We start from the raw sequence: 27,904 nt of genomic DNA on the forward strand, positions 1-27,904 counted from the left end.
ACAAATATTATTCATTTTGTTGAAATATTTTTGTTGCTTCATCACTTCATAGATACATAGCGGCACTCATCATTTGTGAGGAGAACCATTCCGGCCTAGCAATTATCTTGCGAGGGTTACTTCTTTGTTTATTTGAGGGTTGTTTCAAACATTACATGAATATAATTAATTTTTACACTACCTCACAAAATAGAAATACTGCAACATGATTAAACAAAATGATGATTTCTGTGATTCAAACCTTTCAGGTACCTAAGCTGCTCTCTGATTAAAAGAGCAGTCCAGTGTGGGTAAACAGATTTTTAAAAGGTTTATAGTTAAAGGTTTATATGGTCACTTTAGCACCAATATTAATGTCAAACCATATCTATTAGGTTAATGAAATTGCTGCTGCTGATTCATATTTCAGGGCCTTAAGATGGATCTGCAGCTGGCCACCTTCGTCATAAGCCTATAGATTTATTCTTAACACAGTCCTGTGGTTGATGTGTTGTTTGAAGCTGTACAGCCACTTTGATGTTTCTGATTTAAGCTTTAATGCAGCTTCTGATGGACATGATCAACTTCTGATCCAAGTGATTAAGTGTAGGTTTTGGGTCACTTAAATAATGCTCTTAGAAGTAAATTTGCACTATACATACTCTGCATGGTTTCCTCCAAAGGCAATACAGAAGAGAGATGACCTCTTGAGGAAGTCCGAAACAGACCTGCTCCAGGCTCGTGATAGAATCAAAGGGAAGGTAACAGAAATTGAGAAGCAAGAGGCTGAGGTGAAAGGCCTAGAGATGGATCTTCAGAGGCTGGGAAAGGAAAAGCAGCAAAAAGAAAATGAGAACATTTCCCTTAAGGCAGAGATGGAGCAGCTGAAACAAGATCTACAAAACAGCAATAAAAACTGCAGAGAATTTGGTAAGACATGCTGACATTTGTTGGTGTGTTCCACAGTATACAATTTCCAATGTAATACCTGATTGACGCAACAAAAGCATATCCTTATTTTCCAGTCTAAAATATATATATTTTTAAAAACTACCAGATTATTCAAATGCAACTTTCAGTACCCTGAATATTTTCCCACATATTTTATTTTAAGTGGCTCAAGGTTTTGCTTGTATGTTTTTTATTTATTTTTTTTGGTTTTACTGAGTTAACTCAACTGCAAAAGATAGTGACTCACCTGGTATCTGCCAGTGACATAGATAATGGGGTGGATTTTGCTGTGAAAATTAGACAGCAGCTTCCACTGAGCACAAATATACAGTCAAATATGACAATCCAGAAGTTGCTGTCGAAAGTGAGTCTATTTAAATGAGTAAGCAGCATACAATTCCTGTGCTGACCTTGTATATATGGACTAAAGTATGCACAGAAAGTCAAGTCATTCCAGCCTAATTACCTTTTTAAACAATGTAAATATGTCTTAATTACTTCCAAACAGCCTCTTTGACAGTGGAAATTAACGAGAGATTCATTCCTCCAAATTTAAATTATTGTCGGAGTATTTTTAACTTTTTTGTCTTTTCTATCTTTGTCTCTTAATTCAACCTTTCATTCCTGTTCTTTATTTTGTTTTCAGTACTTGATTTGACACTGAATTCACTATTCTAACCAACCCATCATTCCCCTGACTTTGTGCTGCTCATTAATGATCCTGGTTAGTTAAAGAGATGCTCAATCATCACTTGTGCTGTTCACCCAGGTCCATAAGACCATAAGACATAGGAGTGGAAGTAAGGCCATTCGGCCCATCGAGTCCACTCCGCCATTCAATCATGGCTGATGGGCATTTCAACTCCACCTACCAGCATTCTCCCCGTAGCCCTTAATTCCTCGCGACATCAAGAATTTATCTATCTCTGCCTTGAAGCCATTTAGCGTCCCGGCCTTCACTGCACTCCGCGGCAATGAATTCCACAGGCCCACCACTCTCTGGCTGAAGAAATGTCTCCGCATTTCTGTTCTGAATTTACCCCCTCTAATTCTAAGGCTGTGCCCACGGGTCCTCGTCTCCTCGCCTAACGGAAACAGTTTCTTTGCGTCCACCCTTTCTAAGCCATGTATTATCTTGTAAGTTTCTATTAGATCTCCCCTTAACCTTCTAAACTCCAATGAATACAATCCCAGGATCCTCAGCCGTTCATCATATGTTAGACCCGCCATTCCAGGGATCATCCGTGTGAATCTCCGCTGGACACGCTCCAGTGCCAGTATGTCCTTCCTGAGATGTGGGGCCCAAAACTGGACACAGTACTCCAAATGGGGCCTAACCAGAGCCTTATAAAGGCTCAGTAGCACATCGCTGCTTTTATATTCCAACCCTCTTGAGATAAATGACAACATTGCATTCGCTTTCTTAATCACAGATTCAACCTGCATGTTTACCTTTAGGGAATCCTCGACTAGCACTCCCAGATCCCTTTGTACTTTGGCATTATGAATTTTCTCACCGTTTAGAAAGTAGTCTATGCTTGGATTCTTTTTTCCAAAGTGCAAGACCTCACATTTTCTCACGTTGAATTGCATCAGCCATTTCCTGCACCACTCTCCCAAACTGTCTAGATCCTTCTGCAGCCTCCCCACTTCCTCAGCACTACCTGCCTGACCACCTAACTTCGTATCATCGGCAAACTTCGCTAGAATGCCCCCAGTCCCTTCATCCAGATCATTAATATATATGGTGAACAGCTGTGGCCCCAACACTGAACCCTGTGGGACACCGCTGGTCACCGGCTGCCATTCCGAAAAAGAACCTTTTATCCCAACTCTCTGCCTTCTGTCAGACAGCCAATCCTCAACCCATGCCAGTAGCTCACCTCGAACACCATGGGCCCTCACCTTACTCAGCAGCCTCCTGTGTGGCACCTTATCAAAGGCCTTTTGGAAATCCAGATAGACCACATCCACTGGGTTTCCCTGGTCTAACCTACTTGTCACCTCCTCAAAGAATTCTAACAGGTTCGTCAGGCACGACCTCCCCTTACTAAATCCATGTTGACTTGTTCTAATCCGACCCTGCTCTTCCAAGAATTTAGAAATCTCATCCTTAACGATCGATTCTAGAATTTTACCAACAACCGAGGTTAGGCTAATTGGCCTATAATTTTCCATCTTTTGTCTTGATCCTTTCTTGAACAAGGGGGTTACAACAGCGATCTTCCAATCGTCCGGGACTTTCCCTGACTCCAGTGATTTTTGAAAGATCTCAACCAACGCTTCCGCTATTTCTTCAGCCACCTCTCTCAGAACTCTAGGGTGTAGCCCATCGGGGCCAGGAGATTTGTCAATTTTAAGACCTTTTAGCTTTTTTAGCACCATCTCTTTTGTAATGGCAACCATACTCAACTCAGCCCCCTGACCCTCTATAATTTTTGGGATATTACTCATGTCTTCCACTGTGAAGACAGACGCAAAGTACTTATTAAGTTCTCCAGCCATTTCCTCGTCTCCCATCACTAGCCTTCTGGAATCAGTTTGAATTGGCCCAATGTCTACTTTGGCCTGTCGTTTGTTTCTTATGTATATAAAGAAACTTTTACTATCATTTCTTATATTACTGGCTAGCCTGCCTTCATATTTGATCCTCTCCTTCCTTATTTGTCTCTTTGTTAACCTCTGTTTGTTTTTGTAGCCTTCCCAATCTTCTGATTTCCCAGTGCTTTTGGCCACTTTATAGGATCTCTCTTTTTCTTTGATACATTTCCTGACCTCCTTTGTCAGCCATGGCTGTCTAATCCCTCCCCGGATAATCTTTCTTTTCTTGGGGATGAACCTCTGTACAGTGTCCTCAATTATGCATACAAACTCCTGCCATTTTTGCTCTGCTGTCTTCCCCACTAGGGTCTGCTTCCAGTCGATTTTCGCCAGTTCCTCTCTCATGCCCTCGTAATTACCTTTATTTAACTGTAACACCATTACATCCGATTTTGCCTTCTCTCTTTCAAACTGCAGACTGAACTCAACCATATTATGATCGCTGCTTCCTAAGTGTTCCCTTACTTTAAGATCTTTTATAAAGTCTGGTTCATTACATAGCACTAGGTCCAGAATAGCCTGCTCCCTTGTGGGCTCCATGACAAGCTGTTCCAAAAAGCCATCTTGTAAGCATTCCATGAATTCCTTTTCTTTGGATCCACTGGCTACGTTATTTACCCAATCCACCTGCATATTGAAGTCCCCCATGATCACCGTGACCTTGCCTTTCTGACATGCCTTTTCTATTTCCCGGTACATGTTGCGCCCCTGGTCCTGACCACTGTTAGGAGGTCTGTACATAACTCCCATTATGGTTTTTTTGCCTTTGTGGTTCCTCAATTCTACCCACACAGACTCCACATCATCCGACCCTATGTCGTTTAGTGCCATAGATTTAATTTTGTTCTTAACTAACAAGGCAACCCCACCCCCTCGGCCCACCTCCCTGTCTTTTCGATAGGTTGTATATTTGGGGCCTCACGGTAGCATGGTGGTTAGCATCAATGCTTCACAGCTCCAGGGTCCCAGGTTCGATTCCCGGCTGGGTCACTGTCTGTGTGGAGTCTGTACGTCCTCCCCGTGTGTGCGTGGGTTTCCTCCGGGTGCTCCGGTTTCCTCCCACAGTCCAAAAGATGTGCGGGTTAGGTGGATTGGCCATGCTAAATTGCCCGTAGTGTAAGGTTAATGGGGGGATTGTTGGGTTACGGGTATACGGGTTACGTGGGTTTAAGTGGGGTGATCATTGTTCGGCACAACATTGAGGGCCGAAGGGCCTGTTCTGTGCTGTACTGTTCTATGTTCTATGTTCTATATCCTTGGATGTTTAACTGCCAGTCCTGAACCCCCTGCAGCCATGTCTCTGTGATGCCTACCACATCATAATCATTCACGATGATCTGTGCCATTAGTTCGTCTACTTTGTTACAAATGCTACGAGCATTCAGGTAAAGTACCTTAATGCTAACTTTCTTATCATTACAGATATTGGAAGTCCTAAGATGTCCAAAGTTATCCTTCCTTTTTGTTGAATTCCTAGTCTGCATCAAGCTTAAATCCACCTGCCTACATGTTATCCTCCTGTGTATCTTGCCATTTAACTCCATGCTCCCTGTCGCTTTCACTTTCCCTTCCCCCCAACTCAGAAGTTTAAAGTCCTACTGACTGGTCCTGTATGGCCTATAGAGGCTGCACCATTTGAATATCCTCCTGACAGCAAATTGCTTTGGAAAACCCTTTGAAACTCTGTGGGCTTGTGAAAGGCTAACATTAGGCTGGTAGACCAAAAGCCAGTCTGATTAAGATTGAGGCCAGTTGATCAACTGCCTCTACTATTTCTCCCTTTACCAGTTGCCTACCAAACCAGACCTCTCACCAGACCTTTTCCCTTTGCTAGGCCCCTTTTGAAAACATTTTTTAAAAATAAATTTAGAGTACCCAATTCATTTTTTCCAATTAAGGGGCAATTTAGCGTGGCCAATCCACCTACCCTGCACATCTTTGGGTTGTGGGGGTGAAACCCACACAAACACGGGGAGAATGTGCAAACTCCACATGGACAGTGACCCAGAGCCGGGATCGAACCTGGGACCTCGACACTGTGAGGCAGCAGGGCTAACCCACTGTGCCACCATACTGCCCTCCCTTTTGAAAACTGACCATCAACTTTAGTATGTCACGCAAGCGTTCCGTCTCTCTTTCTTCTCCAGGGTCCTTTAACATGCTCTCATCACCAAATCCGTATGCAGTTTTCCTGTGGTTCCTTTTTGAATCACGTTTCCAGCCATTCTGCAGCATTCATTGAGATAGCTCAACTAAGAATTACAAATCATATCCTTTCTTGTCCTCATTGACCTCTCAGCAATCTTTTAAATTCATCCTCCTCCACTTCTTCAACTCTTCTCTCGCTCAGAAGGATAGCCGTCGTTTGGATCCATTTGGCTATTCTATATTCAGTTTACTCATTGTAGCCAGAGTTTTTCTTCTTTACCCCCACAACATTTGATCCATCTTGGGCCCTTCCTTTTGTCATCTGATCTTTGGCTCTGCTCCCACATGTACATTGATTAAGTATGACTGCACCTCTCCACCCTGTCTATTGGCTCTTCCAGTGCCTTAATACTGTCAGAATGCTTGTGTGTCTGTCAGTCTTTGACAAGCCATTATTTCCCCTTTGTTGCCTTCCCAAGCTGTCTTCAACAGAACCTACCTCTTTCATTACAAGCCCGAAGGTGTATTCCAATCCTAAATCTTCCTGCCTCTTCACCTTTCTCTCTTTTGGCCAAACCTTTACTTACCCTTACTATGGTCTCCAATATTGACTCAGTGATTATATGTTTGTGAAATACCTTCATTTCCCCCAAGCTGTTATTTTTGCAGTAAGAACTAGGAGCAGGAGTAGGCCATCTGGCCCCTCGAGCCTTCTCCGCCGTTCAATGAGATCATGGCTGATCTTTTGTGGACTCAGCTCCACTTTCTGGCCCGAACACCATAACCCTTAATCCCTTTATTCTTCAAAAAACTATCTATCTTTACCTTAAAAACATTTAATGAAGGAGCCTCAACTGCTTCACTGGGCAAGGAATTCCATAGATTCACAACCCTTTTGGTGAAGAAGTATCCTAAACTCAGTCCTAAATCTACTTCCCCTTATTTTGAGGCTATGTCCCCTAGTTCTGCTTTCAACCGCCAGTGGAAACAACCTGCCCGCATCTATCCTATCTATTCCCTTCATAATTTTAAATATTTCTATAAGATCCCCCCTCATCCTTCTAAATTCCAACGAGTACAGTCCCAGTCTACTCAACCTCTCCTCATAATCCAACCCCTTCAGCTCTGGGATTAACCTAGTGAATCTCCTCTGCACACCCTCCAGTGCCAGTATGTCCTTTCTCAAGTAAGGAGACCAAAACTGAACACACTACTCCAGGTGTGGCCTCACTAACACCTTATACAATTGCAACATAACCTCCCTAGTCTTAAACTCCATCCCTCTAGCAATGAAGGACAAAATTCCATTTGCCTTCTTAATCACCTGTTGCACCTGTAAACCAACCTTCTGTGACTCGTGCACTAGCACACCCAGGTCTCTCTGCACAGCGGCATGCTTTAATATTTTATTGTTTAAGTAATTGTCCCGTTTGCTGTTATTCCGACCAAAATGGAGAACCTCACATTTGTCAACATTGTATTCCATCTGCCAGACCCTAGCCCATTCACTTAACCTAACCAAATCCCTCTGCAGACTTCCAGTATCCTCTGCACTTTTCGCTTTACCACTCATCTTAGTGTCATCTGCAAACTTGGACACATTGCCCTTGGTCCCCAATTCCAAATCATCTATGTAAATTGTGAACAATTGTGGGCCCAACACGGATCTCCAAACTACACTCTCAGCTTCTGCACAGGGTCTTGGTTGCCTTAGGATAACCTTGGCCGAGATTCTCCCTTCTGGGGACTAAGTCCCCACGCGGGCGGGAAAACCGGCGGCAACAGACCCCGAAAGTAAGGAATTCTCCGAACTTTCAGGGGCTAGGTGGACGCCGGAGGGATTGGCGCCGCTCCAGCCGGCGCTGAAGGGAAGGCGCGAGTTCGCGCATGCGCAGAACGGCCGGCGTGATCTCGCGCATGCGCAGACCGACCGGCGAATTTCTGCGCATACTCAGACCAGCCAGTGTATTTCCGTGCATGCGCAGGGGTTCTCTTCTCCGCGCCGGACCTGGGAAAATATGGCGGAGCCCTACAGGGGCCCGGCACGGAGAAAAGAAATCCCCCCATGGAATAAGCCCGCCCGCAGATCGGTGGGCCCCGATCGCAGGCCAGGCCACCGTGGGGCCCCGCCGGGGTCGGATCCCCCACGCCCCCTCTGAGGACCGCCCCCGCATACTTACCTGCCAGGTCCCGGCGTGCGTGAGGTGAGTAATTCACACCGGCGGGACTGGCCTAAACTGGACGGCCGCTCGGTCCATCGGGTCCCGGAGACTCGCCGGGGCCCGCTGTCAACGGCCCCCAACTGGCGTGGCGGGAATCTCGCCGCCACCCAAAAAACAATGCCAGAGAATAGGGCAGCCAGCGTCGGTTCGGCGCGGCGAGATTCGCGCCTCCCCACGGGGATTCTCCGACCCGGTTGGGGGCGGTGGGGGGGGGTCGGTGAATCCCAGCCCTTGTGTTTGTTGCTATATGTTAGAGATGTTTTTATGATGCAGGTTGTTGCATCCTGTAAATAGTACATACTGCAGCCACCATGAATTACTAGTGTAGGAGTCCAGATTCAGGAGCACCAATCCAGTGGATTGCTAAATCCTGGATGATGCTGAGCTTCTTAAGTGTTTCATCAGACTCCAGACTTAAGACTTGTAGGTGATGGAGAAGCTTTGTGTGATCTAGAGGTGACCCATTCAGCCCCCAAATTCTGCCCTCTTCTTGTAGCCATGTTTTTGATATGGCTGGTTCAGTTAAGCTTCTAGCCAATGAGAATTCCTAGAATGTTATGATGGGGGACTTGACAATGGTGGTACCTTTGAAATTTGGGAAAGCGGCTGGGCTTCTTTCATGTTGGAGATCATTGCTTGCCACTTATATGTAGGACAAATGTTACCTGTCATTCATCAACCCAGGTCTCAATGTTTCTCTTAATATTACTTTAGGATGGCATGACTGCTTTATTGCTGGAGAAATAATGAATGGACCTTTAAACTGTAGAATCGTTAATGAACAGTCCCATTTCTGATCTTGTAAGCAGGCTATTCATGAGTAAGTTCACTCAATGGCATTATTAATTACTTCTATTATTAGCTAATTGGCAGGAGGTTAATAGGGAGCAAGAAGTTACAAAGGAACATAGACAGACTAAATGAGTGGGCAGCAACAAAAGCAGATGGAGTTCATTGTGGTGAGGTCATCCACTTTGAATCTAAGAAGACAAATCGGCGTATTCTCTTAATATAAAGAGACCAGGAGCTGTCGAAGAACCTAAAGTGAGGGCACTGGTACAAAAAGTAATCAAAATGACTAATGTAGTGAGAGCATTTGGACGAGAAAGTGAAGGAATTATGCTTTGGTCGCACAGAACTTGGTCAGACCCCATCTGAACAGAATTCAATATGTGCTTTGCAACTCAGAGAAGCCTGGGAGCCAGTGCAGTGCAGGTTCACCAGAATGATGCAAGGGCTTCAAGGGTTGAATTATGAGGACAGCTTGGATAAACTTGATTTGTATTCCCTTGAGTATAGAAGGTTGAGGGGGAATCAAATTAAGGTGTTTAAAATGATAAAGGGATTATATACAGATAAACTATTTTATCTGATAAGGAATCCAGAACAAGGGGCCATAACCATAAAATTAGAATTAAATGTTGGCAGTGGCAGTGAAATCAAGAAGCATTTTTGACACCATGGGAAAAGAAAACCTCCTAAAAAGGTACGGATGCTGAATCAATTGAAATTTTCAAGAATCCGATAGATTTTTCTTTGGAATGAATATCAAGGAATAGGGAGAAAAGTTGGTTAAATGAAGCAGATGTGCAGATCTGCTGAGATTTATTAGAATAGTGGACAGGCTCAAGGGGCTAGATGGCCTATTCATGACTTCCTATATTCCTATTTTACAATTAATTGGTGGGTAAGATTTGCCCTGCATTTTTATGGATTAGACGTAGCTGAGCAATATTCTGCATTGTTGAATAGGTATCTATGAGTTTCATAACTACATTTCTTTTCCTTGGCTTGAGGGTAGCTTGAATGGATAAACATTCATCATTATAGGCTGGATATTATCTGGCCTGACATGGCTAGTACACAGTCAATTTCAGCCCCTCTTGATCCGGAGTCGCAACACTGGTGAAATAAGATTTTATTTTAAAATACCCGAGGTCCTTGGCTGAGCCCAAGAAACTGCAGTTACCAGGTTTGTAACTTTAACACAAGTAACCTTTTTATTATGTACAGTATTATAATTAAACTGGCGGGAAAATGTAACTTCTGCCCTCTCTTCTAATATAAAACCTATGAGCACAATGCCCTGACACGCAGGCTGCTTCAGCTTGGGTGTTCTGCTTAAAGGCACATTCCAATTATGGCTTAATGGATTAAAAATTATAAAATAAAATAAATGGGAACAAAGGAAATAAACAGGAAGAATTCTTACAGGCCCTATTGCCTATTTGTGCAATGTTATGCACAGCTAAAACTCGATTGACCTGCCCTATAATGAGGGCAGGGTGAAGGGCTCGGGAGAAAAAAAAAATGACTAGTAAGTTTTTAATCTTTTTCATTTAATTACTTGGTCAGCTGATTGTTTTTGTCAGCGATTTGTTTCCTAATTGTTGGTTGAACATTGGTAAAACCTTTGCTTACACTTGCCATTAGTGCTGGAGGGGAAGAATAAACAATATTATGTCAACTAACCAATTGTTAGGTTGGAATCTTATTGATCGTTGAGTGTCCCGATGATGGAACGAGAAGTGTGCAGTTCTTCCACTCAGAGGCACAATTAGGTGACGGCCAGCCAGTTACCTATGCAGAACCAAGGGACTAGTTCAAGCATGTAGCAAGAGCAGACAGGAATCTCCCAGACGGACAAAGGTCTGGGCATCATACTTAAAGAGGACCCAAAGAGGCGCCCACTTCTTGCATTATTCTGGCTGTTGTTCTGGGGGGTTTTCCACCAAGAAGTGCTGCTACCACCTCCCCTCTCCCTTTCTCAGCTATCGTTGGATCCTTGGAACTCTTGCTTTTCCCCACTCCCCTCCGCATCTGGCCCTCCTTGATTCCCTGGAACTGTTGCTATTCCCCACTCCCCCGTTCAACAATCCCACCGGAGCTGTCATCCAATCTCAATGCATCGAAACCTCTTTTCCTCTGTTCTAACCGAGATCCTCATACAAGATAAGCAGTTCCTACCCTGCATCCCAGAATCAATCCACCAGGATTTCACGCCATCTTTAACCAGTCATGAATTTGATGGCACATGCATTTCATTTGTTGCAGAGTTCAGAGCAAAGATGCAATTTAATCATCAAACACGTTGTTTTAATGGGAACGCATAAGAGGCTAATGCATTAAAAATGGATTCCTGCCACTTGCTGCCGGGCAGCACGATCTGCTTTCGATCTGCTGCCACCTTAGTTCACTGCTTTAATCCCATGGCCAGGAAGCTGACATTTCATCACCTTCACAATTAAGTGCCCATGCCCACTTTCTCCACTCAGAGTAGCAGCACAAGATTACAGCCATAATCTCCCAGTGTGCACATTATTACATGACTACAACACAAATGGTATAATTAACATAAAAGCACAAATGGTATTATTAACACAAAAGCACACAAAGAAAAGTATGACAGGGTAGTCAGGATGCACATGAAAAATAGTATACCTTAGAGTGATTATTTCAAAGCTGCAATCTAATATTGCATTTCAAATATTGTTTATAAACCATTTTAGCTGTCTTGTCAAGGTTTCTGATCTAATTTGAGAATCTCAATTCTACTATTACCTTAATATTTTATCTATTATTCTTTGTTCTTTGAAATACATCTGTTGGCTTGAACAGCAGCAACAGTACACGCATACTACAGGTGGAGGAGTATCCTTTATCCAAAACCTTGGAGTCTGATTGCATTTTATATTTCAGACAATTTTGGTTTTTGGATACTGCATATAAACATACATGAAAATAACCTAAGCCGAGGCTAGCTATAGTCTACAGTAAATAAAATGGCTGGAAAAGTGAGATGTATCACTGAATAATAAATGCAGGGCGGAGGGTACCTGTAATAAGTTTCTTCTTGACATGTTCACCTTAAAACTCGCAAGGTAATCCGTGCAGATAAACAACTCGTCTTCCCATGCTAAAGGCCGACATGGTTAAAATAGCTTCAATTTTTGAATGTGTTCAGTTTACGGATCAGGATGCTCAACATGTACAAAATATTCTCATATTTACGGTCTGTCTTTATTCATGTTGTATTACATAAATTATACACCAAGTTAACTGCAGTGAGGTTCCATGTAGTGATTATATTAGAAAATCAAATAACGCACATCTGACCCAGCATGCAGTGTAAAGTACTAGGTTCTCCAAATAAAATCCTCAAAAGAGCAACTGTCCTAATACGATTGATCCAAATACTTCACAGTGTTAGGATAAGAGATGAGCGGAATATGAATCGGCCAACCTATATTAAATTTCTGTGTACGAACCACCCATGTACTGACGTGAATAGCATCTCCCTGGCACACTCCTGAAATAAATTAATTTTAAATCAAAAGGGAAAGATGTCTTACCAATTTTTCAGGAAAGCTTCCCTTCAAATTAAAAGTAGATAGCACTGAGCAGTTTTTGGTGGTTCAGGTTCAGGGGCTCAACAGTGGTGGTGCCATGGAAATCTTTGTTCCCTATGTTTTAGTAAGAAAGCCAAATATATATGGAAAGGGGCACCATTTTGACAGGCTGAAAAGGAAAGCGTGTGTAAATTAGCAAATCAATTCATGATCAGACTGAAAGGAACCATTATGTTCACCAGATCTCCAGGAAAGGCCTGTTTTGTTACTCTGTTTTAAAGTAACAAATGATTGTGATGTATAAAACAAAATTCACCATTAACTTGGGACAGTCATCATCGTTTATAAATGTCTTCTATCATCTATCCATAGAAAAATCCAGGGAAGAGTATTTAAACAAAGTTTGTTTTTCGACCTATCATCTGGAATTGTGTATCAATACATAATTCATGAATCTAAGGAGAAACGATTTGTTAAAATTATTCTGCCATATTCTTTTAAAAAATAACAATATCTCCAGCTACTGGTAGTGAGAAACTTTTCCAAGTTATAAGTCCTAAAGGTGTTAGACGTTCACCACCTGTAATTGAGACCAGTCGACTGACAAATCATTAATTAACACTGATGTTATTTCAAATGTTATGCTAATTTCAAACTTACTGAACCCTTCATTACTGCTAAATAATCGTATGGAAGTATTTGGAAGCTGAATAATTGATTTATGTTGAATCTTAACTTTTCAAATTTGCTGCCAATGTCAGTGCTTTTATTTAAGTTTTGCGTGGTCTGATATTTATTTCATTTGCACGTTGTGATTAGATCTGCAACATGACTTGATCAACAATTTAATTGCACAGTGCTAGTTTTTTTCTGAAGGGCATCGATAGCAAAGGGGTCTTTGAGGCCATTGGAGGACCCCATGTGGTCGGGCTGTGGGCAGGATGGTACCTTGGCACCCCTGCTGGCAGCCTGGCACCTTGGCACTGCCCCCTGGCCACCCTGGTGGTACTGCAATGGTGTCAGGTTGGCAATGCCAAGGTGCTAGGGATCAGGCCTGTTAGTGCCCTGCCCTTAAGAGATGGGGGGGGAGGGGGGGCTCGAGGATCCCCAAGATGTATTTTGGGGCATGGGGGGAGGGTCCAGAGGCCATGGTGGCATGTCGGGGGGAGTCGAGAGATTGGGCAGCATTTAGAAATGGTGCATCAATCTCTTCCTGCAGTGACGAGCTGAGCTCGAGCTCAGGAAATGGCCTCGGCAGCGCATTCCTCGCCGAGGCCAAAAGAAACCGAGTCCCGTTTGATAGCGGGGTTGTTCCCGGCACTGCAGGCGCCAAGATGTCCTGCTATACATGCCCAAAATGGGACTCTGTTTTCTCGATGTTAAATTGCGACCTATATGTTGAATTGGAGTGACTGCCTATTGCAGACCAGATTGTCTTTTGTCTTCATGGGATGCAGTGATGCATCTCACCGAGTCTCAAGGACCACCTTCAAAATCCATGTTCCCGTTAATTTGCACAATTCAGTGGCTGATAACAACAGGCCTTGGCTTTCTAATTTGGGATGATCAACCATTGAGACAATAGTGTTTTAAAAAATAGGCCCTTTCCAAACCTCCAGCCCCATAAAAGCGAAACAGTAAACCACTAAATGAGAGACATTAACACAAAAGGGAGCAAATTGCCTGAGCTTCTAGATTGGCAAGGCTCGGGCCCTGTTATGAAGTGACTCAGCATGCGACTTTCAACAGTCATTTCTGTCTGGATATTTCATCAGTATAACTTTGAAAAATAGATTGTTTGGACAGTTTGCAAGAGGTTGACATCCTAGAACAGCTTGAATCTATCATTTCTGCAGGATCTGGTGAAAGGGCATTAAGGCTGCGCAATAAATGCTGGTTTGGCATCCCTTGAATGAATAATAAAAGATGTATACTTCTGCTTCAAATATATTACAACTTTGTAGACCCTCACCAAAAGTAAAAAATCCCTCTTTGAGTACTTTCTTATATAAGCTGTTTATTATACAAAAAAACCAATCTAGTCTAGAATTTAAAACATTTATGCAACAACTGTAGTTTATTAAAATTTATATTCTTGATATTTGGTGCTCAGTAAGTGCCAATTATCTGTGATAAACAGCAACAGTGATGCGAATATGAAGTTCTCCGTAATTCACCTGTGGTGAATAATGTGTCTCAGAAAGCAAATCTGTGAAGATAAATATTCTTGGGATGTGGGCATCGCTGGCTCGGCCAGCATTTATTGCCCATCCCGAATAAGAAGTGTGGAATGAGGATAGCCCAACCACCCAAATCTTCCACAGATCACATTTATCCTGCATTATAGTAGACTCAACCCCCTTTTGGATCAAAATTTCTGGGTCGCTGCTCTACTGCCAGACAACATGGAATTCCTCCCAAATTGAAATAATTGAGGTAGATAGCCCGTAGCTGTAGCCTGGGGTACTGCAAAGGTTTGTGGTGCAAAGAAGTGCCAAGCAATTGGAGTCGCACCCTTAACAGACCAAAAATAAAAGTATTGTTTAAAACGTATTTTTTCCCCACAGGGATACAAAGGCTTATTGGACAGAATTGATTTTCTCTGGATTAATGACCTTTCCTCTTGGAAATGTCTCAAGCTTTCTTAGAGGTCATTTGAAACCAATACCCGTATAAGCATGACTTCTGCTGAACTTAACAAAGGTGTGATGATTGAAATTTCCCAGAAGTCCCAAGACACTCCCCAAAGTTGTTGCTAGGTATGTGGAGAGTAGGGGGAAGATTCCATTGCCTTCCTCCCAACTGGATTGTGGACACATTTATTGGGGCAGAAGCCAAGCATATCACCTCAATCTAATTTTCAATCCTGCTTCCAACAAGATATTAGTCCATCTCCTTTTAGAAAGAGTTAATTAATTCACTCTCAATTTATAGTGTACTATCATGATGTCAGCCTTGTTCCAGTTACATTCTTATCCGGTTGTGGTTTCTAGGCTTATTCCAGGGTCTTGAGCACACAACAAGGTTGACCCTGCTGAGGCAATGCTGCATTGTGCTGTTTTTAGATGGGATCCTAAATTACGGCATCTGAGGTGGAGGTAAAAGATCCCACAGCATTTTGCAAAGACAATTGATGGATTATCGTAATAGCATGGTCTATATTTATTCCTCAACCAACCCTATGAAAAGCAAATGTAACATCACATGTCTTTGGTGTTTGTGAGACCTAGTGGAGCATAACTTAGCCACTAATATTTCTCTACATTACAACAGAGACTACATTTAAAATATATTTCATCCTGAGGTCATGAAACACACTATATAAATGCAAGTTATTTTCTTTTTGGGAACTGGTTTGTAATACTTTGCATAACTTGCAATAACTGTGAGTGCATAAAAGGATAATAATTTTATTCACAATAAGTTAATTTCAATTGCAGCATGAACACGTGGAATAACAAACTTTGTTGATTTTAGACTAATTTGCCACTTGATTGAATTGTGGTAGTATCATAACCTCACGAAGACCACGGGGGACTCGTGAAGTACGAGCTTCCTAGGTAGGGGGTGGAGGCCACCCAGCTGAAGCTCATTAAAGACCTACAGATCAAAGCCGGCCCTCGCAGGGCCCGCCCGGAGTTGTTGGTTGTCCAATAGGGACTGGATTGAGAGAGAGTTACTGCCGTGGGCAGAGTATTGTACATAGTTCAAGAAAACCGTGTTCCACTACCACTGACTTCCTCAACTAATTAAAGGTAGGAAACTGGTATTGGAAAGATGGGCAAGATACTGGAAACATTTTGACTAGAAATATTGTATGAAACTTGCATGGGACGCCTCAGTTTGGGATAGGAAAGGGACAATCTGGAGGAGGAGTTTATGGCATAGTAAAGTAAAGCTCCATCCCAATGATAAATAAATGGAAATATGTGAAAACCAAGAGGTTGGTGAGAGTGGGGCCAGTAAAAAGCCGACAGCTGGACGAGAGTGGGGCTAGTGAAAAGCTGAACAAGCAGGCCCATCTGTTACATAGTCTGTGGGGTCAGAGCCTTGTTTGGAGACTAAAATTAAGATGTGATATCAGAGCAAAGTCATAATTTGATTGGCTGGTGAGCATTACTGCTCAGGGAATAATACTAAACAACTGGCAAATTAAAAATGATTTAAAACATTTAGTAAAAATAAGTAACAAGTGAGTAGCTGATAGGTATCACCTATTTTGTTTTAACTAATGTTTATCACTGCAAGTATGTGTATTAAGTATTAGTAGGATTTATCAGTCTTAGTAAGGTTCATTAATGGTGGTAAGGTTCATTAGCAATAGTAAAATTTATTAGTATTGTTAGAATCTATTAAGGCTAACTAATAAAAAAAGGAAATGGTAGGGCTACTCAGATTTTTAGAGTGCACATCCTGTGCCATGTGGGAATTCCAGGATGCATCCCAGGTCTTGGATAATCATTTATGCAGGAAATGTGAGTTACAGCAACTTGAGCTCTGGGCTTCAGAACTTGAACATCAGCTGGTTTCACCCGAAAGAATAGGCACAGTCACCTCAATCTCTCCTTATGGGGCCATCCAGCTATGGCAGGGGTCACTCTGGTGAACCTTTGTTGCATTTGTTCTTTGGCAAGTATATCCTTATTTAGGTAAGGAGAACAGAAGAGTACACAATAATCCAGGTGCAGTCTCAACAAGGTTCTTTACAATTACAACAAGACTTCTTCAATCCTGGACTAAAATTCCCATCCAATAAAGGTATTACATAAATAGAAACTTTGCATAGATTATCTTTCATAATTGCTTGATGCACCTTAGCTTTCAGTGACTTATGAACAAGGATACCCAGGTTCCTTTGCACATCAATACCTCCCGGTCTCTCTGAAATAATGTGTATTTCTGTTTCTCCAACCAAAGTGGTTAACCGCAAATGTTTCCTCATTATATTCCATCTTCCCACTCTTAAACACCCTGGGAAAGTGCACAGTCAATTCCAGCCCACTCATCATGGAGTCACAACACAAGTGAATTAACCAATAATTCTTATAAAAATTCCCAAAGTTTTTGGCCCTTGGCTGTCCAATAATTACAGTCACCTGGGGCGGCATTCTCCCCTACCCGGTGTGACGGAGGGTGCCGGAGTAGGGGAGTGGCGCCAACCACTCAGGGGTCGCGCCTCCCCAAAGGTGGGGAATTCTCCCCACCTTTGGGGGCCAGCCCCGCGCCGGAGCGGTTTGCACCAGAAGACTGGCGCGAACACCCGGCGCCCCCGCCAGCAGGGCTGGCCGAAAGGCTTTCGCCGGTCGGCGCATGCGCCGGCAGTGACGTCAGCGGCAGCTGGCCGCTGACGTCACTGCCGGCGCATGCGCGATGTGGTGTTCCCTTCCGCCTCCGCCATGGCGGAGGCCGTGGCGGCCGCGGAAGAAACTAGTGCACCCAGGGCACTGGCCCGGCCCCTGATCGGGGGGCCTCGATCGCGGGCCGGGCCACCGTGGGGGCACCCCCCGGGGTCCGATCGCCCCCCGCCCCCCCAGGACCCCGGGGGCCTGCTCGCGCCGCTGAGCCCGCCGTTCCAGAGGTGGTTTAAACCTCGGCGGTGGGAGAGGCCTCCCAGCGGCGGGACCTCGGCCTATCTGGGCCGGAGAATCGCCGCAGGGGCCACTTTGATCGGCGGGGCGAGATTCCTGCCCCTGCCACTTCCCGGGTGGCGGAGAATCTCTGCCACGGCGGGGGCGGGAATTTAGGCGGCCACAGGCGATTCTCCGACCCTGCTGGGGGCCGGAGAATTTCGCCCCAGGTTTGTAAGTTTAAACAGAATTACTCTTTATTTATACCAAGAACTATCATGAAATATGTAGTAAATGCAACTGGATAACAATAAGCAAATACCTCCCACCCACTTTAACTGTCCCACCCTCTACCCATATACACAAGACAGAAAAACACAGAGGGGTAGAAAGATGTAAAAATAATAAGGATGAAAGTCAAAAAATAAGTCTACGCTTCAGATGGTTATCCTTTAGCACTGTATGTTCACAGCACGTCTCTGGTTTACAACCGATAATGATCTTCTTTGGAGAGTAATTGATTCATTCTGGGTCCCTGTAGGTTAAAAGACGCAGTACTCACAGGCAGCAAACTTTCTGGAGAAACACCTTCAGCGGGATTCTCCTACCCTCCCCCGGCCCGCCGGGACAGAAAATCCCCGGGGGCCGGCAGAATCCCACCCCGACGCTGGTTTTCGGGCGGGGGGGGAGGTTCACGCCACGCCGGTCAGGGACCATTGGCAGCGCCCCCCCCGGCAATTCTCCGGGCCCGATGGGCCGAGCGGCCATCCGTTTTTGGCCAGTCCCGCCAACGTGGGTTAGACATGGTTCCACATGGCGGGACCTGGCAGGTATGGCGATGGGGTGGTCCTCGGGGGGCGGGGGGATCTGACCCTGGGGGGGCGGGGGCCACAGTGGCCTTGGCCGCAATCGGGGCTCACCGATCTGCGGGCGGGCCTGTGCTGAGGGGGCACTCCTTCCTTCCCCGCCGGACCCTGTAGGGCTCCACCATGGCCAGTGTGTAGAACTCAACCTCCTGCGCATGCCCAGAAAACTCCAGCTGGTCTGCGCCTGCGTGGAATCACGCCGGCCCTTCGGCCCCTGCGCTAACTTGCACAGTACCTTCCGCACTTTCAGGGGCTGTTGACGCCGGAGTGGTTAGCGCCGGCTTTTCTGCCGGCGTGGGGACTTAGTCCCCAGAAAGGAAATTCCCACCCCTTATTTCTCATCAAACTGGGCCTTCAGTTCAAAGCTCGAATTCAGGAGTCTGTCCTTCTGTAGAGAAAGTTGGTCGGTTCTGCCTTTTGTCTTTCAGGGGAGAGAGTTAGCTGGTTCTTTCTGGAGAGAATTATAACCCTCACAGCAGGCCTTTCAGGAGAGAGTTTAGCTGGATCTTTTTGGAGAGGATTAGCATCAGCTTTCTGGAGAGGATTTAGTTGGATCTCTTATCTCCCTATTGCCAAAATGAATCTGAAAATTCCCTAGGTCTCTGAACCATTTCAGCGGGATAAAATCCAGTTCCCACCCATTACCATGCAGAGCACAGCCTTTTGGGCTCATTCATTGCCCACCAGCCTAATCAATCAAACCCAGTCTCAGACAATTTCTGTAATGGTGTCGGTCAGTCCACAAATGCAATAGGCTTCTGCTTGAATTAAAGGCACAGACAGCCTTAAAGATACACATCTATAAATCATCCATGGATCAAAAATGTAATGGCAAAAAGAAAAGAATGGGGAAATAAGGGAATAGACGAGAAATAAACAGACAGGACCTTACAAAACTCATAAGCCTGTCTAAAGCCCTTTTCAAGTCTCTTTGATCCACCTCCCAGTCACATTTCCACATAGTTCTGTGTCACCTGTAAACCTGGAAATATTAGGCACGATTCAGCGACCACATTGCACCAGCGCAGATCCCGGAGTGGCGGGTGAATAGCTGGAGAGGGCAAAATTGAGATTCATTGAGAAACCATTTTGCAATTCAACCGGTCCGTTCCCAATTGCGAGTTCCGGATCACGTCCAAAAATGATGAGAATATCGTTAACCCTCGTTTTCATTCATTTAAGTCTCATTAACGAGATTTGGGTCGAATGCAGCGGCCTCCCGGGAATTACCTGACTCTGCAGCGGGAAGTAACACGGGCGTCGTTTAGTACTCCTTTTCAAACTGTGAAGTTGACGCGATGGCTACTGAGGGAAACTGAGGAGGTGAGTAATCATTTCCATTTACCGACATGCAGCTGCAGGGCAGTGGAGCTGCTGCCCCAGTATCTGCGATCGGCGGGGGAATCACTGAAGCATTCCAGGTCGGGGTCACCTCTGGGCTGGGATGGGTGAGGGGCTTTGCATCTGTAAGGACTTCAAGACATCTTCAAAAATTGTGGAGATGCATAACGGGGCAACCACAGCATCAGCCTGATGGTCTTACCAAACTCTCCCAGGACAGAGCCAAGCTGTGGCTTCTCCTGAAATTCAATTTCATTCCCTTTGACTGTGAGCAGTCTCTAGCTTCATAGCTGAAGGCTTATTCGAATGAGGAATTAGTCTTGTTAGTTGTGAGAACACTTCACGTTTCTGAACTCTGAAGTGCCTCCTCAAAGGCACAGTTGCCATGTCTCAGAGAAAGATTAGTGAACTGGATGTCCAGCAAACTCGAGGAGCATCAGCACCATAGAGGTAGCTGCCAACAATCAAACAGTAAAAAGCAGGGCTTCACCATTGAGAATCCTCTCGCAGCCAAAGGGTAAGTGTGTGGATGTGAGCAGAGGGCAGCTGAGCAAGTCCTACCCTAACGTTCCCAGCAGAGGTCTGGAGGTTCCTGATGTGGCCGGGGGTGAGTGTGCAGAGCAAGGTTTGCCAGCACAACTGGCTCACTGGATGACACTCTGAGAGAATGCAGGACAGTGATGGTAAGGCGGGGGAGGTTTGGGGGATTTGAGAGTCCCAGGATGGAAGCCCTGACTGATTGAAGGTCTCTCTCCTCCAATTGCTTCCAGATTTAACAATGTTTGCTTGTGTTGATCCCACGGAGGATTCCCTGGCGTTGCTTGTGGAGGGCAGACACTGTCAAAGGCTGCAGTGACAATTCAGGCTGGAGGCGGCATCCCATGGTCAGGGGACCATCACACACTCTGAAGTCCTGGCCGCCCATCAGTCTGAGGAGGGATCCAGAAGGGAAGTCCAGCGAGAGCCCAAGGTGTACAGACGTTGTTGGTCATTCAATGAGCTGACGGACACTATGTGCCGCAGAAGATTGTATCTCAGTCGAGAGACAGTACGGCACCTGTGCCACATCCTTGCGGAAATGGCACCCCTTGGAGGAGGACACTCGCTCCCAGTGGTTGTGAAGGTCACTGCAGCCCTATACTTTTACAACACTGGGTCATTCCAGGGCTCGAGGGGGGCTTGTGTGGAATATCCCAATCTTCTGCCCATAGGTGCATCCAGGAGGTGACGGATGCTCCAAATGCCCAGGCATCAGACTATATCACCTTCAAGCTGGACCAGGCCCACCAAGATACCCGGGCTGCAGGTTTTTTTGCCAGGTCTAGGGGGCGATCGATGGCATGCATGTCACCCTGCAAGTACCCATCAAGAAGTGCCCAATATTAACAGGAAGGGATTCCACTTCTGAATGTTCAGATCGTGGGCAGCCATCACCTCAGGGTTATGCACGAGTGTGCCTGCTATCCTGGGGGCATGCATGACAGCTACAACCTGGGGCACTCGGAGATCCGCGGTGTCTCCATAGGCCACCTGAGGATGACAGGTTGGTTTGTGAGGGACAAGAGATACCTGCTGAGGTCATGGATGATGATGCAGTGCAGAGGCCTGAAACCGAGGCGGAGGCCCATTATAATGAGGCCCACGTTGCCACCTGCTCTGTCATTGAACGGTGCATTGGGCTGCTGAAAATGCGGTTCTGATGCTGAATGCTCTGCAGGTGCCTTGCCCCAGAGGATCTCCAACTTTCTGGTGGTCTTCAGAACCCTCCACAATCTGGCACAGCAGCGGGACGACATGCTGGAGGAACAGCAGGAGGAGGCAGAGGGACATGCGGAGGAAGAGGATGAGGTGCTCCAGGCTGGACTGGACGATGAGTAACGAGCCTGAGGAGCCAGAGGATGGACAGGCAGTGGCAAGGATCCGACATGCCAGGAGGAGCAGGGAAGCTCTCATTGTCTATAGATCCTCCCAGAATAAAGGCTGTGTCTGTCAGCTCAATCCCCCCCCCCTCCATTTCTCTCCTTACACCCCCCCCCAATTTCCCTCCTCCCATTCCCCCCACCCCACCATTCCCCACATCCCCCCATCACACCGCCCACTCCCCACCACCCTGTTCCCTCCTCCAAGGGTCTGTGTAACATCACTCCAGGGCCCCCTGTGTTGGCACGGTCAGAAGGTCACCATACAAGGTAGGAGAGTGATGATAACTCGCTGTGAGGTAAGCTCTGGTGCTCCTTGGTTTCTGCTGAAGTCTGACTCCTGCCTTTCTGCTGACAGTGCGCTCACACCCATCATCTGAATGAGGTCTGCATCAGGGGCTTTTGATCTTGGATCACTGTGCCCAGGGGAAGGGGGGGAGTGGACGGCAACAGTGGGCAGGGTTGCAGGCAGGCCTGCTGTGAAAATTAACATGACAGAGGCTTCATATAAATGAGGTGTGACACATTTTAATAGTGATTATTTCACTGTGACAGATTTTCATTCCTCCAAGCTACTGATAGTGACCCCCCCCCCCCCCCCCCCCCCACCCCATGCCACTCAGTGTTACTCACTCTACTTGATCTTCCATGGTCGACTGCTATATCTAGGTGTGTCCCGAGGATGCACATCAGAGGTGGAGGCAGCCTGCTGCCTTCCGTGTCTTGTGACCTTTTCCCTACAACTGATGTCAGGCTAACAGGCCTCTTTTCACGCTTCCTCCTTTCTTCAATAATGCAGTTGCATTTATTACTTTACAATCCAGAAGAACAGTTCCAGAATCTTCAGAATTTTGGAAGATGACCACCAACACATCCACTATCACTGCCACCACCTCTTTCCACACTTCAGGATGAAGATCATCAGGTCCAGGGGATTTATCAACTTTCAGTCCCATTAATTTCTCCAGTACTACTTTTTTACTAATACTAATTTATTTCAAAAATGTTACTATGCACATATGTGAATGCACATAATATGGTAAATAATATTGGTGAGGTACAGGCGCAGTTTGCCATGTGGAAATGCAATGTTGTAGCTATAACAGCAACAGGGTGTTAAATATTCCTGGATTCAAGGTGTTCCAGAAAGATAGGAAAGGAAGGAAAGGGGAAGGGGTGGTAGATTGATTTAGGAGAGTATTTGAGAAAAGGATGTCCCAGAGGATTCAAGGACAGAATCTATTTAGCCAGAGCTAAGGAACAAAAAATTAGCAAGTACATTGTTCAGTGCTGTCTGCGGGCCACCAACTAATGGGAAGGATATAGAGGAACTGTTTGCAAGGAAATTACAGAGAGGTGCAAAAATTATAGAGTAGTTATAATGGGGGGCTTCAATTATCTGACCCTCGACTGAGATGGTAGTAGTGTAAAGAGCAGTGAGGGGAAAAGGCTAGAGTATGTTCAGGAAAATGTTCAACAGCAATATCTTTTCAGTTCAATGAGACTGGCGACACTACTAAGCTATCTGCTTGGGAATAAGATGGGTCAAGTGGATTAAGTGTCAGTAGGAGAACGTATTACGGGACAGTGATTAGTGTATTCTAAACTTTAGGCTGACAATGGAAAATGGCAAAGAAAATCTAGATTAAGAATAATTAACTAGGAAAGAAAACATCAATGAGTTAAGAACCAAAATAAATTAGAATCAAAGGTTGGCCAGAAAAATGATAGCTAAACAATAGGCTGACTTCAGAGAAGAGATATTTTGGGCGCAGTCAAGGTATATTCCGTCTAAAGGGAAATGTAAAGCAAGCAAAGCCAGAGCTCCTTTGGATGATGAAAGAGATAAGATAAAAACAAAAAGGTGTTCTTACATCAGGTGTCAGGTAGAAATTACAGTTGAAAATCAGGGGAATATAGAAGGTTCCAAGGGAACATGAAAAAACAAATAAGAAAATCAACTAAGGACTATGAAAAGAGACTGATACCCAATCTAAAAGGAAATCCAAAAGTCTTTTATGAGCATAGTAAAAGCATGGTACAAAGAGGAATGGTCTTGTGACGCAGTGGATAGCATCTCTGCCTCTTGAGCTAGAAGTTTCAGATACAAGACCCACCCCAGGACTTGATGGCCAAGAAGGTGCGTTCATAATGCGGTTTAAAGGTTTAGTGTATCAACCTGCAAATCCTTCCTAATAAGCCACTGGCTGGCGGTAAGTGTGGGAGAGACTCCTGGTCAGCTATGTTTTGTGTGGAGTGGTGCCCCCAAGCTATAAGCCCCTGGTGACAGACCAACAACATGTTCCAGGAATTACTACCCTCGGTGCACCACGAGGTGTGAGAAGAATTGGAATGGAGAAGGAGGCATAGTTGAGGTATTAAATGAACATTTTGAGGTGAATTCTCCACCTACAGGATTCTCCATTCCACCGGCAGCGCACCCCTGGCCGCCAGTTTCCCAGCGGCGTGGAGTGGCTACAATGGGAAATCCCATTGGCCAGCCGCAGGAACAGAGAATCTCGCTCCTCCGAGAAACACGCGGCTGGGGACGTGGAGAATGCACCCCTTCATATCTGTCTTTACAAAGTACGAAGATGTTACCCAAGCCATGGTGAAAGAGGAGGCAATTCGGACACAAGAAAGGTTGGAAACTGATAAGGCGAAGGTATTGGATAGACTGACTAAACTTAAAGGTGGTAAGGCACAAGGACCAGATGAGATGCATCCCAGGATACTGAAGGAACTGAAAGTGGAAACCTCCGATGCAATTGCCATGAGGACTGGAAAATTGCAAACATTACACCCTTTTTCAAAATGTGCTGCAAAGATAAGCCCAGCAACTTCAAGCCAGTCAATTTAACTTAGGTGGTGGGGAAACTTCAAAAAACAATAATCCAGGACAAAACTAATAGTCCCAGGGACAAATGTGGGTTAATTAATGAAAAACAGCGTAGATGTCTAAAATTGTGTTTAATTAACTTGCTGGACTTATTTCAAGAGGTAACATGGTTCACAAGGGCCAGGCAGTTGATGTATTGTACATGGACTTCCAAAAGACATTTGAGAGAGTGCCACAACAGATGTGTGAGCAAAGCTGTAGCTCACGGCATAAAAGGGACAGCAGTGACATGGATACACAATTGGCTTAGTGATAGGACACAAAGCGTAGAGGTTGATGGATGTTTTTAAGTCTGGAGGATGGTTTGTAGTGGAGTTTCCCAGTGGTCAGTGTTGGGACCCTTGCTTTTCATGGTATCTATATATTTGATCTAGATCATGGTGTACAGGGCACAAAGTTTGCAACTGATATGAAACTTGGAAGCATTGTAAATAGTGAGTGTACAGTGAGGATAGTGTAGAACTTCAAAGGTATGTAGACAAGTTGGTAGAATGGGTGGATAAGTTCATTGTGAAGATGTCTGAAGTGATTCATTTTGGCAGGAAGCACAAGAAGAGACGATATAAAATTCTAGGGCATGCAGGAGCAAAGGATCTGGGTATATATGTGCATAAGTCATTAAATGTGATGGGGCAGGTTGACAGCATTATTTATAAGGCATTTATTGATAGGGGCGTAGAGTACAAGAGCAAAGTGGTTATGTTGAACTTGAATAGGACACGAGTTTGGCCTTGGCTGGAGTATTGCAAGCAGTCCTGTGTGCCACGCTTTAGGAAAGATGTGAAGGTGCAGAGGGTGCCGAACGTTCATGAGAATAATTCCAGGGACAAAGAACTTCAATTATGAATGTAAATTGGAGATGTTTGGACTGTTTCCTTGGAAAAGAGAATAGTGAGAGGAGATTTTACAGAGATATTCAGAATTATGAGAGGTCTGGAGAGAGTAGATAGGGGGAAACTATTCCCACTCATGAAAGGATCGAGAACTAGAGAGCACAGATTTCAGGTTAAAGAAGCAAGTTAAAGATCACATGTTAAAGAAGCAAAAGTGACATGAGGAAAGTCTTTTTCATGCAGAGAGTGGTTGGGTCTGGAATGCATTGCCTGAGAGTGTGGTGGAGGAAGATTCAATTGAAGCAGTCTAAAGGGAATTGGACTTTAACATCAGTCCTTGCATGTGTCTTCAGTATAATCGTATGCTTTACTTGTGTAGCCAAATTATTTAAAATGCTTCCAAATTTCATATCAGCTGCAAACTTTGTGCCCTGTACACCATGGTCTAGATCAAATATATAGATATCATGAAAAGCAAGGGTCCCAACACTAACCACTGGGAAACTCCACTACAAACCCTCCTCCAGACTTAAAAACATACATCAACCTCTACGCCTTGTGTCCTATCACTAAGCCAATTAGTGAAAAGAAAGAATATGCAGGGTTAGAGAGAGAGGTAGGGTCATAGTCCTAGGTGAATTGCTCATTCGGGCAGCTGATGCAGATGTGTTGGGCTGACTGTCCTGCACTGTAAAATTTCTGTGATTTTGTATTATATAGAATTGTAATTAAACAAAATCAATTTTACCTTCACAAAAGAATGTTTATTATTCAGAAAATATGATTAATTTTGTTGAAGCAGGCATTTTTTTATTAAACGATCGTACAATTTACTCAGCATTCCTTATATCATATAATTAACTTAAACTTGAGTACAATTTTACATTGTCAATAAATGTATACATATGTATGCAGTTTATAAATTAAAATGATTTATAGTTATTTACTCAAATTTAGACAAATATAGGCAGTTTTCAATCACGATTTGAAAGTAGAAAATCTTAATTTTGAATAGAAAATAAGATTTTGCTACGTGTAGCTAACCAAGTAGAATAATATTAAATAACTTAAGCTGTTAAAAATAAGAAATCACTTTTGGATTGCTGCACAGACTGAACACAGCACGTCTGCTCTACTCTGCCATATAGATTCCTTTGTTTTTGACATTTTTCATTAATGACCCCGATTTGGCGCACTTGATTGGATTCCTTGGTAACAATTACAAAAATATATATATCAAGTTAAATATTGCCCCCAATGAAAAATGTTAAATGAATTGTTATAATTATTCTGATTATTCAGTTTTGTATCTCACATTTACTGTTTTTGTTTTGTGGCTCTGACCTGGAGGAAACGTGGGGATCTTCTTTCTAGACCTCATATATCTGTTGTACATTATAGAGATACAGCAGCTCTTAACCTTTTACCTATCATCAGAAGTGTCCTGTGCTGTATTAGAAACGTAGCACTGCCTCAGGCAATGAATTGATGAACCTTTTTATTTCTTACTATCTGGCTCTGCTAACAAGGGATGGGATTTTGGAGCTTATTAAAACTACCCATGGGGAGAGGTCAGTTCTTAGCAGGCCTTGGAGAATTTAAAAAAGGTATTAACAGCTGTGATTTCTCTCTCTTCAACTCTCATTTTCTTTATATTAAAGTTAATTTTACTAATTTGGCTGCACAAGTAAAGCATACAATTATATTGAAGACACATGCAAGGACTGATGTTAAAGGTGGGCAAGATGACAAAGAAGAATCATAGCCTACAAGAGAGGTGCTCCACATTCTCTCTATATTTCAGTTCTATTATATATTTTCTCCTAACGATTTTTCCCTGTGGGCCACGTCTTCTCCCTAGCTGTATAAAAACACTGTTTTATCATTCCTCCCCCCTCCTCCAGGAAGTGGAGTGGAAATGGAGTAAATGAGGAATTTTTCAGTTTCTACGTACCTTTTGATTAATTTTTTGATCCATTCGACACAGATTTATTGGCCAGGCCAGTTCAGTAACCGTCTGTTGTAGAGAAAAACCACATTATTGTAGTGAAACAGCAGTAACTAACACCCCCTGTTGGTGGTTCATTGTGTTCACCACCATGCACTATATATCTGTTCCTGATCATTTTACAGGAGTGATACTAACTCCTTTGGAAATGTCAATCCTGCTGACACATACAAAATCTAATGTTTGCAGTTGTACAAGCATGGTGGGCAGCACTGCTGAAT

At 44.3% G+C, this 27,904-nt stretch overlaps 1 protein-coding gene and 1 long non-coding RNA gene across 5 annotated transcripts in view; one reads left to right on the forward strand and one right to left on the reverse strand.

Annotated features, from left to right (window-relative positions):
• The window catches only part of LOC119971178 (myosin-3), a 1,049,419-nt gene that overhangs the window by 843,887 nt on the left and 177,628 nt on the right, over window positions 1-27,904 (forward strand). For all 4 annotated transcript variants that reach the window (XM_038806379.1, XM_038806381.1, XM_038806380.1 and 1 more), the window contains one exon: window positions 663-909. In XM_038806379.1, the coding sequence (XP_038662307.1) occupies window positions 663-909 (247 nt within the window). The remainder of the gene's footprint in view (window positions 1-662; window positions 910-27,904) is intronic.
• LOC119971180 lies at window positions 692-27,732 on the reverse strand. Its single transcript, XR_005461773.1, has 3 exons — window positions 27,630-27,732; window positions 10,374-10,481; window positions 692-800 (listed from the first exon to the last, which is right to left on the reverse strand). It is a non-coding gene; the product is annotated as an uncharacterized LOC119971180 (long non-coding RNA).

The sequence above is a fragment of the Scyliorhinus canicula genome, chromosome 9 (genome assembly GCF_902713615.1).
Source record: "Scyliorhinus canicula chromosome 9, sScyCan1.1, whole genome shotgun sequence".
Taxonomy (NCBI): Eukaryota; Metazoa; Chordata; class Chondrichthyes; order Carcharhiniformes; family Scyliorhinidae; genus Scyliorhinus; species Scyliorhinus canicula.